General features: G+C 38.5%; 1 protein-coding gene across 1 annotated transcript in view; it reads left to right on the top strand.

Annotated features, from left to right (window-relative positions):
• Positions 1-14,495, top strand: part of tcf25 (TCF25 ribosome quality control complex subunit) — a 112,549-nt gene that overhangs the window by 92,452 nt on the left and 5,602 nt on the right. The window contains exons 16-17 of the mRNA XM_079874225.1: positions 1,931-2,010; positions 3,465-3,540. Of these exons, the coding sequence (XP_079730351.1) occupies positions 1,931-2,010; positions 3,465-3,540 (156 nt within the window). The remainder of the gene's footprint in view (positions 1-1,930; positions 2,011-3,464; positions 3,541-14,495) is intronic.

Genomic DNA, 14,495 nt, shown 5'->3' with positions numbered 1-14,495 from the left:
AAGCAGCACAACTGTTTCCAACATTGATCATAAATCAGCATATTAGAATGATTTCTGAAGGATCATAAGACACCAAAGACTGGAGTACTTTCTGATGAAAATTCAGCATTGCATCACAAAAATAAATTACATTTTAAAGTATATTAAAAAAGAGAACCATTATTTTAAATTGTAATAATATTTCATAATATTACTGGGTTTTTTTTTTTTTTTTTTTTTTTAACTGCAGGCTTGATGAGCATAAGAGACTTCTTTCAAAAACATTAAAAATAGTAATGTTTCCAAACTTTTGACTGGTACTGTATGTTAGGTTTAAGTGGATATTTGCATTGTACTTAGTCGTGGAACAACCGTCTGTATGAATTTCTAGATGATTCTTTCGATCATTTTTCCTGGAGCTGGCGATGCTCAAGTGAAGAAGGTAGTGTTGAAAGTTGCTTTGAATTCTTCTGGGATGAAACAAAGAAAGACTAACTTCGGAGATGTTATTCTGACTCTGAATAAAGTGTGAGACCTGGACAAAGTCCTGCTATGTTGAGGCTCCTACTTTCTTCCCTTCACCACTGGACTGACTGAGATAGTGTTCTATAAGAACAAATAAAGAAATTAGCAATAGCACAAATAAATATAACTGAGTTCAAGAAATCAAATGCAATCAAATGCAAAATAACATTGCATAGTTTTCTTTTTATAAAAAAATGGATTAGCTAAAAAATAGTTACAAAAGTTATTCAGTCAAGATCAGTGAGTGATTTTCTCTTTGTCCTTTGTTGTTTAATTAACAGCAGCAGGGATATTAAGCTGCTGTCACTTTAAGTACATTCACCTGAGTTTGATTCTGTGTTCACTGCTGGCAGACAAAGGCATTTCCTAGAGAGTCTACCTTTATTGTGTGTCATGGAGCAGTTAAAGACCTCCTTGCTTAATTTGTTATACTGTTCTGGAGTGTTATTATGTTATACATACAGAATACGTTTATATCTGGGAGAGCCTGTACTCAAAACTAGTCTGTGGGTTAAACTTTAACAAATCTTCTTTTTTTTTCTGTTTTTTTTTTACTAAATGGCTAAATGCGTTTCCATAACCTAAATGCACATTTTGGCAGACACGAACCTACAGAAAAATAGCACAAGACCTACATAAGAATTTTGACATTTTGTTTATAATGCATTTGCAGTCAGGAAATTTTCATTTTATGCAAATTCAAAATTCACATGAAAATTGTTGGATGGAAACCTAGCAAGTAAGGGGAAAAAACCTTCACAATGAGTCTGCTGTTCTGTGAGTCTGGTTAAAAAGTGATTTTAAAAAAAAAGTACATTATGTAATTTCCCTACATATGCAAATATGAAATATGATTTCGCCTCAAAAGGGTCCTCACCAAAATCCCACCCTTTCTAAGGAAGTATGGAAATTTCAATAGATTTCCAAAGAAGCTACCCAGATGCTTGTACAGTCTATTATCGCCTTTATTACTGCAACTTATTACTGGCAGTCCCGCTTATGCAGCATAACCTCCAGAATACCACAGCAAAGCTGATATTCACCCTTCATAATATTCTCAAAAAAATCCTCAGCTGCATTCCAAACACGGGTTCCTTATTCCCACTTACAGTAGATCATGTTCAGAGTTTTTGTTTTGGCATACAGAGCAACTAACAATGCACTCTCTACATTCAATCTAGTAAAAAATATAAGACCACAATTAATTGTTCACACTGCGGCTTGTTACAACCATACATCCAACCCAACTTGTCCTAAAACTCACATGCACACATTCCTGTGTTGATTTTATTTAAGTTGGTTTATAAGTAGTACTTCTCTATTAGATAACCATTTTCTGCCCCCCTCTCCCCTCCCTCCCCCTCCCCCTCCCCCTCCCCCTCCCCCTCTCTCTCCCCCTCCCCCCCTCTCTCTCTCTCACACACAGGACGTGACCACACAGCCAGGAATGGGTTTTGACCCTCTCCCTCCTTTGGACTCCATTTTGTCTTACACAAGACCAGAAAGGTACCACCCAGATGTCCTCAAGTTTTCTGCCTTGCATGACATAGGGCTTATAATAGTGTGTTAATTAACAAATATGCATGGGTTAATCACCTGTATAAATGACCAACAGTTTTATTTTTCTCTCTCTGCCACTGTTTTAATAATAGCTTAATTTGATATGTAAAAAGAAGTGAAGAATATGGGTGGGAGGTATGACCAAAATTGGTACTTTAGGCAATATGGGAAATTTTATATCACAGTAAGAATAGTTATTTTTGTTGGAAATTCTTTCATTTTTTTAAATGATATATTACATAATCATGTTGTTTATATTACTGTTAAGTTAAAAAATGAGCAGCACTAATGTACAATCTATGCACTACTAAATATTTTGGCTTGCTCTGTTAAAAACATCTGAAACGTCATCCTACATATAAACTAAATGTCTATGGAAGCCTCCAATCAGGAGTAGTGGTTTAGAAAAATCACAGACCGATTGAATAACATCAATTAGCTTATTTAAAGGGGTCATATGACGGTTCTAAAAAGAACATTATTTTGTGTATTTGGTTTAATGCAATGTGTTTTCTTGGTTTTAGGTTAAAAAAAAGTCATTATTTTACACATTACATTGTTGCTGCTCCTCTATGCCCCGTCTTTCTGATACGCATAGATTTTTACAAAGCTCATCGTTCTGAAAAGTGCGGTGTGCTCTGATTGCCCATCGATCCAGTGTATTGTGATTGGCCCGAATACCTTGAGCGTGTGACTGAAATGTCACACCCCTTACCATATTATAAGACAGAGGTGCCCAATCCTACTCCTGCCGATCGACTGTCCTGCATAGTTCATCTCCAACCCTAATCAAACACACCTGCCTTTAATTTTCAAGTGATCCTGAAGACCTTAATTGGTAGCTTCAGGTGTGTTTGATTAGGGTTGGAGATAAACTGTGCAGGACAGTCGATCGGCAGGAGCAGGATTGGGCACCCCTGTTGTAAGGTGAGAACACTGTTAACATAAAGCCATGTCTGCATTTGTGATCGTAGAAACAACAACCAAGCGCTTCTCTATACTGCTCAAAACTCGCATTTGAATAGTCAGTAGCAAATTCTTAAAATATGAAAACGTACTTATGTACATACTTGCAAAGATGGAATTGCCCCACTTTTTAGAATCAGCCTTTGTACACAGCCGGCCTTGTACTCTCCCAGGTTCTGGAAACAGTCCTCCGAAAAATGCGCATCACACAGTCGAATATTTTGGTTGTACTGTTCTGGAACAGTTGTAAATAAAGCTTAACGACTGTTTTCTAATTGTGTCCTCTTTTGGAAGGCCAAACAAAGTAGTTTTGCTTTCGTGACGAAAAACACAGCGCCTCCATGACAAAGATTATGAAGGTTTATGGGATATTTAATAATACATTTTTTGTGTTTTACATTTACATTGATGTGTTAAAATGTGTCTGTTTTCAGGCAGAACATGGGGGCATCAAATGAAAGCACATTGTCTTTGTTTTTCCGTTCACTGCTACCAAACTTCAACCTGCAGGTGAGTGAATGTGCCACAGTGTGTCCATGCACAATTTACTTCTGTTTACAATATACAAATATATATAAGAGAATATTCAGGTGGTGTCTCATGTTCATTGTCACACATTGTCACAAAATATTGTCACAAAACATTCACAAAAGTGTATAAATATTAGTGAGCCGGAGTCATGTGACGCAACATGGCGGAGTTAGTCGTATTTCTGTGAAGCTGTAGTGGAACCAGGGGTTGCGTTAAAATAAAAATGACAGATAAAAATAGTTTTTTGATGGAATTTTTATGATCAGTGCAAGATAGGGGTGTAACGGTTCTCCTTAAAAAAATCGAACCGTACCTCTCTCCACCTACGGTTCGGCACCTTAAGTCTGATGACGCATCTATAATATGGTTTGTTGGTAAAACAGACAGTTCCTCTAGTGTATGTTTCTGTCGATGGATGTACATGCTGACCCCCCAATAATACATTACAACAGCGATAAGCCAAAAAATGTGAACAAAATGGTCACTCGCACAGAGAGCTTGCTCGCGCTGTGAGAGGATGTGTGTTTGTGCACTCATCTGAAGCGCGTACACGTCAGACAGTGACATTGATCTCTCTTTCAAGTCTTGCACTTGAACGGACAAATATACAAAAAAATGTCAACATGCCCGTCTTGATGAGTATCCTAGCAGACATAGTCTGTTATGCCTTTTGTGAACTCATAAAGCCGAGAGTCAAAGCTTCTGTAACAGTATCAGTATTTTGGATTTGTGTATTGTCACAGCAGCAGGGACAGCAGCCTAATATTCCTGCTGTCTGTGTTTTTAATGGTAATCAAACAAAATACAGGGAAATCACTCAGTGCTCCTGAATAGCTTTTGTAACTTTAATAAGGTTTAATTTTTAATTTATACAGTCAAATATGCAATGTTATTTTACATTTGATTACTTAATTCAATTTCGGTACCTAAAAACTAATGTTAGACCTACCTGAAAAACCTCAAAAGCACTGTTTATTTTATTTGTTCTGTTGCTTCTAGTTAGATTATTTGTTCTTATTTTTTTCATTTTTATTTGACAGTTGTCCTTTTTTCCCTTAACCCTTTAGGCGCCAGAGGTTTTTTCCTAAAACTTTCGATTTTGACATCTTAATTTCAAAAGGCTATATCTTAAAAGTGATAAAAGATAGAGACTTTCTGTAAATTAGAGAAATATTAAGGATGACCCAAAGTTTATGTAGGGATTACATTTTCCCATCTAATTTGCATATTATGACGTCATATGGTGGCGGCCATCTTGGATTATAGAATTTTTATGGTTTTTGTTGATGTTTATTTGTTTTTTTTTGTTTTTTTTTAGCTGACAAAGACGCACACATCACAAGGACATGAACACACACAAAAGAACACATATTGTACACTACTAAATGGTCAGGGAAATAGATAGTAAATCAACAGTGTAATAAATGGCAGACAAAAACAATTGTTGCAGGGCTTTTGCTGTAGAGATAATGACTCCCTATTCATCCAGGTGACATTTCTTGTAGTGTTTCATGGTGTGGTCTTGCAATAGACTATGCATAATAGCCCCTCTGCCCCGTGTCACACCGCCTCTTCGTCCTGCTACGAGCAGCAGCGCGCGCGGGCGCGGCCAGATCTGCCTCGCGCGCGCGCCGAATGTGCACAGCTCGGACTACTGTCATTGTCATTGCGACTCCCCACCCTGCCTCCACGTTGCCCCCTAACTGCCCTATGAATACTTCGACCTCGTCTAACATACCCAGTGGCATTAGACAAAGTCTCCACCACAATACTGTCGCCGCGATTGCGGAGAGGCACACGGTCACGGCTAGCGCGGTAAAAATCTCCCGCGGCCGCCTCGTTCCCCACAACACTTACACGCCTGCTAACTTCGCGATGAACACTCCGACCCCGGGAAACATTGTTCCCACCACTGACATTGGGCAAAGGACCATCTAACGTTATATTGGGCAAAGGATTCACCGTTTGTGCTTGGTGTAGGGCTATACTTTCACTTTCAGAATCACCGTCATTTTCTGAAGGCAGATAGCGTTATTCCCCTTCAGAATCAGGGTCCGCGAATAGAAGACACAACACTTCATTGCGGGTAAGCTTTATTGATGCCATTAGATAATAATAATAATAATAATCTAATGCAAATACTCACTGATGTTGACAATATTGCTCTGATAAAATGGCTCACTCGCACACTAGCTCCGCTTTTGTTCGCACTGATTCAATGCGCTCTAGCTCGAAGATTTTGTATAGAAGCATGACTTTTTTTTGAGTCGGGGATGAAGTATGACATGTCTGCCAACTAGTGGAGGGGAGGTTGAACGAAATTTGACACCCTATTTGACAAAATCGGCCCTTTTATTCAGTGCCGCATCTTGTCGAGTAAACTCGACTGTGGCGCCCAGAGGGTTAACATAGCACATACTGAACCGAACCGTACTGAAACCGTGAACCTAAAACCGTGATACAAACTGAACCATGAGCAGTTTGAACCGTTACACCCCTAGTGCAAAATCTAACGCAACTTCTGGGTGGAACCCTTTGAATTTAACTTTTTTCAGACTGAATAGTTTTCCTTAGTCTGTGATAATTTGGGCGTGGTAGATCAAAGGTACATCAGACAAAAGACTCAATCTAAATTGCACGCTCAGAAGATGAAAACAATCTAAATGACGACTCCTGTGCGTACACCTAAAATGGCGAATGTGTTGTTAACCACTGGCAAAATGGACACGCCAGTTAAGCGTATTACTTCAGAAGTCCTCGCAGGATTAAACAAAGCACTTGAAAACAAAATTCATCCATTGTGGTGTGGAGGTGGAAAACCGCATTCCTGGAGCTGAGTTATCTATATCCATGATGGAAGACACAGTTACCAGAGATAATGCAGATTGGCCAAGATGACGGTGACCCTTGGGTCCCGAGGGCAAAGAAAGTACTAACCCTGCTCTGTTTCTCAAATCCTGGCTGCCCAGCTTGCTGAATATTAACTTTAAGCATGACCAGATCAAAATAGAACGCGCTCACAGCATCTTGATGCACCAACCTACCCCAGGTGAGAGGCCCCGCACTGTGATCCTAAAACTTCATAACTTTCAGGATAAAGTCTGCATCTTGCAAGTTGCTCAAGCTTCCGGAAAGCTACTGTACAAGCAATGTATCATCTTCATCTACAAGGATTTTTCAGCTGTGATCATTAGAAAAAGGAAGGGAGTGGGCTTTGCCATGATCTATCCGGTGGTCCTCAGAGTGCAGTATGAAGGTGCCAAGTTCTTTAAACAGCCGACGTGGAATGACATAGAGGATTTTTTGTCTAACCTGCCTGCCTAAACTTCCATCCACCAGACTGATACATCCTGTCCTGAAGTGGCTGAATGACTTTAAAACTAGGCCAATATTTTTCAAAGGGACCTGAATGTTTTGCATGTTAGGAAGTTTGATTGTTCAGTGTAAAAAAGGTTTGAACTTTTACCAACTTCACATTAGTGGTGTCCAGTTTTGTGATGGCTAGTTAGATGGGACTGATTAGTGATTAGTTTTATTTCCTAAAATCTCCTCTTCTCATATTACTTGTGCTGACAGCCAGGAACTGTATTATCTTTTTTTCTGGAAGGGTTACATGCTGGCGATGGTGGGCATAAAGAGATGATTAAATGAGATGTTAAAAGACTTTCTTGACTTAATCGTATAATATTTTGTCTTAAGACTGATTAAATATATTTTTAATAACTAAAAGGTTTAACTGCTGTAACAGGGCTTACCGTTGTTGCCGGCTTTTCTAATATCTATGACTGCACGGCTGTTATTGAAATCGCTTTTGAAAGTGCTTGTGCATATAGGGAGCGGTGATACTGACCACACATTTTACAGGATAAGATGTATGTCAATGGCACTCTGGATCTGTTGCGCACCAAATCCTCTGCCATCGTCTTGTCAGTCATCTCACCTTACTCTCGTCACGTAATAAGTGAAATCTGATACCTGCTGCACTTTGCTGTGACTGCACCTTGTGGTGCAGAGCAGATCATTTCAGTTTATAATTGTAGCGCCCATTGTCCAAATTGACTAGATGGTTTTTATTTCTATAAAAAAAGCAAAACGACAGTGGGAGCGGTGCACCGACTACTGCAGCAAGCCTAGGGTGTAGTCATTTCGAGAAGGCATTCGATTGGGTTGGGTGGCCTTATTTTTTTTTTTCATTGTTGGATTGATTAAATTTTGGAAATACTTTAGTTAACCTGGTCAATTTTATATACACTCCTGACTTCTAGCATACAAATGATTATTTTACCCTTAGGACACTATCTGGATTTGTATAACTTTTTTGACACAAACCTATGTATTTAGTGATATGTAAAAAATGTTTCCTATCAATATTTTAATTTGTTATTAAAATATTGATAGGAAACACTTTTTACATATCACTAAATACATAGCTTTGTGTCAAAAAAGTTAGAGGATCATCCAGGTGGCCTTTGCCTGTCCACAAGAAAGAATCGGCTAAACAAACTGTTATCTTATCGATCAGAATTAGTCAATTTTACAATATATCGTATTTTTCAGAATATAACAGGTGGACAGTAACAAAGTACATTTACTTGAGTACTGTACTTAAGTACACTTTTTGAGTATCTGTACTTTACTTGAGTATTATTTTTTTCTGGAAACTTTTTACTTTAACTTCACTACATTTGAAAGACAAATATCATACTTTTTACTCCACTACAATTCTGTCAGGTCCTTGAGTAGAAAGTAGTAATGTCAGTCAGGGGATGATTTTGGCTGCAGGGACCCGCAGGGGTTGCATTTTGGCTGGAAATGAAAGTCGGATTGATGTCAGAAATCGACTGATGTTGGTTTCAGACGTCAACCCGATTTTCGTTTTCAACCACAATACAACGTCTGTCCAACGTTGGAGATAAATGTCAATCTGGCGTTGGATTCTGACATCAACCTGATTTTCAACGTTGGGTTTGGTCTTCTAAATGCGAATTTTGTCATTGTTTTGGTGCACACTAGCTTATAGATAACAGTAAGGCTAACATATTCATACTAAAAGCCAAAAAAACTTTAAATAGGGCAGTATTTGAGGGAACAGCCATTTGGGTGTCCGAAACCATTGTGGACGTTATTGAGTGCACCTATTCAATCTCACATTCAATCCCACTACTGGAACTGTGTTCTAGAAATAAATTTGATATTGATATGAGGGTAGGCAGGCATAGATTCAGAGGCATAAGGTACTGTAAGTATTACACACAACAATGCAACAATAATAAAACAATGCATTGAAATTTACTTTTGATACTTAAGTACTTTTAAAATAAAGTACTTCTTTACTTTTACTTAAGTAAAACTCGGTCTTTACAACTTTTACTTGTAACGGAGTAATATTTGACCAGTAGTATCTGTACTTTCACTCAAGTAAGGAAGTTGTGTACTTTGTCCACCTCTATATAAGACAGTGGGGTTTTTTTCAGGAAAATACATCAGAAAAAATGGGGTTGTGTTATATTCAGGGTCTAGACTTTTACATGTCAAATAATACACTCGCAAAAATAGGGAGCGCCAGATACATGTAAAACGAGTTTGCCCCCCTGGACTGATATATACAGAGCCAATCCTGACCTCCATGGGGCCCTAAGCAAAATTCTGTTTAGGGGCCCTCATACCTGACCCGTGAGCCATGAACCATTTGCCATTGCCACACAGTCACACCTGACACCCCAGTGTCGGACTACAATCCCTCCTTCACATTTTAAATCGTACAAATTGAATTATTGATATCAAAAATGCATATCCTGTGAATGAATAAAAGCTAAAATGGCGCCATAGCATGTCACTGTGTTTTAAATGATAAATGATAAAATTGATGGTTATTATTTACTGAGGGATGTGCATCCATATTGACCAGAATCTCCAGCCAATCAACTTTTTAAATTCAATGGAGCATGTAAATCAATAGTCAATGGCAATACATTGCTTTTTTTTTTTTTTTTTTTTTTTAGCGCTTTTCACAATACATATTGTTTCAAAGCAGCTTTACAGAAAGTGCATTTCAGAAATGTACATTGAGAAATACAGTTAGTTAATCATGTATTGATTTAGGGCATAAACATAGCCAGCGTCGAGTCGTCTCTTCACAGGCGCCGAGTCGTCTCTGCACGGGTGTTGGAGAATCTGTAGTTTCCATGAGAGGCTGGATACAAACTGGAGCTGACGATCTGTATTTACCTCGGGACTAGCGTCCCGAGATAACAACAGAAAAGCATATGGGAAATAATTAGCGTAGCTGCTGTTCGCAATATTAATGCATTCAATCTGATTCAACTGTAGTATAAAATGTAAGTATTATGTGAATGCCTGGCTGAAGAGATGCGTCTTTAATCTAGTTTTAAACTGGGACAGCGAGTCTGAGCCTCGAACAATATCAGGAAGGCCATTCCAGAGTTTAGGAGCTAAATGTGAAAACGCTCTCCCTCCTTTAGTGGACTTAGATATCCTAGGAATGACCAGAAGCCTCGAATTTAGTGATCTTAAAGAGCGCGATGGATTGTAGGGCGATAGAAGTTCCGTTAAATACACGGGAGCTAAACCATTTAGGGCTTTATAGGTCAGTAGCAATACTTTGTAATTGATACGGAACTTTATAGGTAACCAATGTAGAGACGACAGAATTGGTGTTATATGATCGTATTTTCTTGATCTAGTAAGAACTCTAGCGGCGGCATTTTGGACTAACTGTAGCTTGTTTATTGAGGATGCAGGACAACCAGCTAATAAAGCATTACAGTAATCTAGTCTCGAGGTCATGAACGCATGAACTAACTTTTCTGCATCAGAAACAGATAGCATATTACGTAGCTTAGCAATGTTTCTAAGGTGGAAAAAGGCTGTTCTTGTAACATATGAAATATGAATTTCAAAAGACAAGTTGCGGTCTAATATAACACCCAGGTCTTTTACTGTAGAGGATAAAGTAACAGGACACCCTTCTAAATTAAAGTTGTATTGTAAGAGGTTTTGTGGGCAGTTTTTTGGACTAATAAGTAATACCTCCGTTTTATCTGAATTTAATAGCAGAAAATTACATGTCATCCAGTATTTTATGGCATCCATCTTCATTAGTGCAGAGTTGTAACTAAATCTTGAAGCCTAAACAAAGTAAACAAAGTACTGGTGTTTCCTTATAGTTTTGATACAGAATTTTATTTTATCAATTCGGGGTAGCCCAAATTGTACTGCTTTCCATCTTCATTAGTGCAGAGTTGTAACTAAATCTTGACTGAGAGACTAGATAATCATCGTCTTGTTTTAAAACTATAATGAGTGCCATCACGCCCAAATTGTACTGGTCCCAACTCACAACAGATGTTTCTGTTGGAAAGTGCGCATTTCATTTTGTGCATGCGCATATGAACGCATGTTAACGCGTGACGCGGTTATCTTTTCCAAGCTGCAGTTTAAAAACAAATACCATTGTCTTTTGTCGTTTATTAATCTTCTTTAAGCACAACAGAGCAACTGTGTCTAAAATGCCGTAAAAGAGAAAGTTAAAAGTTTCTGTCGCAATATCGAGTATCAATATCAATATCGACAATGAATAGGTCCTGTCAAGTCAAGTCAAGTCATCTTCATTTATATAGCGCTTTTAACAATGTAGATTGTTTCAAAGCAGCTTTACAGAGATAAACGTATAATTTAAGGTAAGATTGTTTTGGCTTTATAGCGGTTCTTTAATAAAGTTATTTTCCAGCTAAAGTTAGTTTTGATTGATTCGCTTCCGTCGCAACGATCATTTGTTATTAAATTAGGGGCCGCTAAGACGACACCATTCTCTCTACACAAACTTTAAACGCGAACCTGTGAGAAACGCTGATGGCGTTCACATGCGCATTAAGAATTGGTTCTATAGTTAAGTGCATTTGAATATATGTGCGCAGGTTTGTAATTCCCTACAAACCAAGCCTAAACAAAGTACTGGTGTTTCCTTATAGTTTTGATACAGAATTTTATTTTATCAATTCGGGGTAGATAAGCAAAATGAGTTTTCCCGACGACGCTTTATCTGTAGAGTGGCAAAGGGATCCTCCATAGGGAGAGACTAGTTGGCACTTCAGCACTGCGTTGTCATCGGGTCCAGGCGAAGGTCCTTCATCAGATCTGGATCCGGCAGGCTGCGGGAAAACCTCGGGATAAACAAAGACACTAAAATTAGCGTAGATGCCATTCTTCTCATGATGTAACGAGTACATCAGGATTTATGGGAAGTGTTCCCGGTTCCAGCTGACCTAATCTATGCAGCCTAATATTGAATTATAGAAGTCTATAGTGTATTATGTGAATGCTAGGTCAAAGAGATGTCTTTAATCTAGCTTTGAACTGACAGAGTGTGTCTGCTTCCCGGACAATGTTAGGAAGATTGTTCCAAAGTTTTGGTGCTAAATAGGAAAAGGATCTACCGCCAGCAGTCGATTTTGATATTCTAGGTATTATCAACTGGCCGGAATTTTGAGATCGCAATAGACGCGAAGGACTATAATGCGTTAAGAGCTCGCTCAAGTACTGCAGAGCTAAACCATTTAGTGCTTTGTAAGTAATCAGCAATATTTAAAAATTGATGCGATGTTTAATAGGGAGCCAATGCAGTTTTGACAGAACTGGGCTAATATGGTCATACTTCCTGGTTCTGGTAAGAACTCGAGCTGCTGCGTTTTGAACTAGCTGTAGTTTGTTTATTAAGCGTGCAGGGCAACCACCCAGTAGAGCATTACAATAATCTAGCCTTGATGTCATGAAAGCATGAACTAATTGTTCCGCATTTGTCAATGAGATCATATGGCGTAATTTAGATAAATTTTTAAGATGGAAAAATGCGGTTTTACAGATACTAGACACGTGACTTTCAAATGAAAGATTGGTAACAAAGAGCACACCCAGGTTCCTAACCGACAACGAAGACTTAACAGAGCAGCCATCAAGTGTTAGACAGTATTCTAGGTTATTACGTGAGGAAGTTTTTTGTCCAATAATTAGAATCTCTGTTTTTTCAGAATTTAGAAGTAGGAAATTATGAGTCATCCAATTTTTTATATCAGCTATGCATTCTGTTAATTTAGTGAATTGGTAAGTTTCGGTAGGTTTTGAAGAAATATAGAGCTGAGTATCGTCGGCATAACAGTGGAAGCTAATTCCATGTTTCCAAATGATATCTCCTAATGGTAGCATGTACAGAGTGAACAGCAGCAGTCCTAGTACTGAGCCTTGTGGTACGCCATACTGAACTTGTGATCGATAAGACATCTCTTCATTTACTGCTACAAACTGATAACGGTCAGATAAGTATGATTTAAACCATGCTAGTGCAATTCCACTAATGCCAACATAGTTTTCTAGTCTATTTAAAAGAATGTTGTGGTCAATGGTGTCAAATGCAGCACTAAGATCGAGTAACACTAATAGAGAGATACAACCACGATCGGATGATAAGAGCAAATCATTTGTGACTCTAACAAGAGCAGTCTCGGTACTATGGTACGGTCTAAATCCGGACTGGAAATCCTCGCAGATATCATTTCTTTCAAGAAAGGAACACAGTTGTGAAGTATCTAGCCTTTTCTAGTATCTTTGACAGAAAAGGTAGATTCGAGATCGGCCTGTAATTGACTAATTCTGTAGGATCAAGTTGCGTTTTTTTAACAAGCGGTTTAATCATAGCCAGCTTAAAGTTTTTTGGTACGTATTAGAGATGTGACGGTGATAATATTCTCCCACCGGTTAATCGACTCGTGACAACATCGGTATTACCGGTTTCACCGTGGGGGGTGTTAGAGTGATGTTTTTTTGTTTTTTTTTTACATGGTGTCAATTCATCATTCGCATTGAGTTTGATTGACATGCGAAGTTATTTATTAACTTTGGTGGATTTGAACTTGGCTTTAACTGAGGCAATCTGTCACGACACATTAAAGAGCCAAAAAACGGCAGGCCTGTTTTACTTTTGTTTGACTGACCAAATTTGAAAGTTGAGACTTTGTTTCATATAATATTACCTGCTCGGTCCTGTATTTCAGCGCGTTGTCAGTGTCCTCTATTTTTCACTGCTTGAGATCATGTTGAGAACAATAACGCCCTATTTGAGGGTATAGGGCGCGATTTCGGATTCAACCACAGGTGGGTTCGTTATTCGTTATTATTCATGAAAAACACAACAACAAAATGGACATTTTGGCATAATTTGTGTGTGTTATGTTTTGTTCAAGGCCGAAAAGAGAACTCGATACTGACGCGCGTCTTTTCCGTGTGTGTGTGTGTGTGTGTGTGTGTGTGTGTGTGTGTGTGTGTGTGTGTGTGTGTGTGTGTAATAGGCAGGACTTTACAGCGCGGTCTCTTATTTTGTCGCGCTTGAATGGTTGAGTGTGATCATACAACGCTAGTCAACTGGTGACAGAAAATAAGGATTTTGCATTTTTGCGGTGCTGTGGTGGGCAAGTGACGAAACCGGTGTTGCGACTGAACACCGTGTAACACCGACTATCGTGCCAAGCCTAGTACGTATCCTAGAGACAAAGACGAATTAATGATAGTAAGAAGAGGATCTATGACCTCTGGAAGCATCTCTTTCAGTAGCTTAGTCGGTATAGGGTCTAACATACATGTTGTAGATTTAGATGATTTAACGAGTTTAGTAAATTCTTCCTCTTCTATAGCAACGAATGAATCAAATTTTTCCTCAGGGAGACTACAATGCACTGCCTGATGCGATACTGTAGTAGACGGTTGCATAGTTATAATTTTGTCCCTGATATTATCAATCTTATAAGTGAAGAAGTTCATAAAGTCATTACTGCTGTGCTGCTTGGAAACTTCTGTGTTTGAAGCTTTCTTTTTCGTTAGTTTAGCCACTGTTTCAAATAAATACCTAGGATTATGTTTATTTT

Source organism: Squalius cephalus, assembly GCF_949319135.1.
Source record: "Squalius cephalus genome assembly, chromosome: 6".
Lineage (NCBI taxonomy): Eukaryota > Metazoa > Chordata > Actinopteri > Cypriniformes > Leuciscidae > Squalius > Squalius cephalus.
Note: the sequence above shows the minus strand (reverse complement) of the source record. Positions and strands in the feature narration are given on the sequence as shown.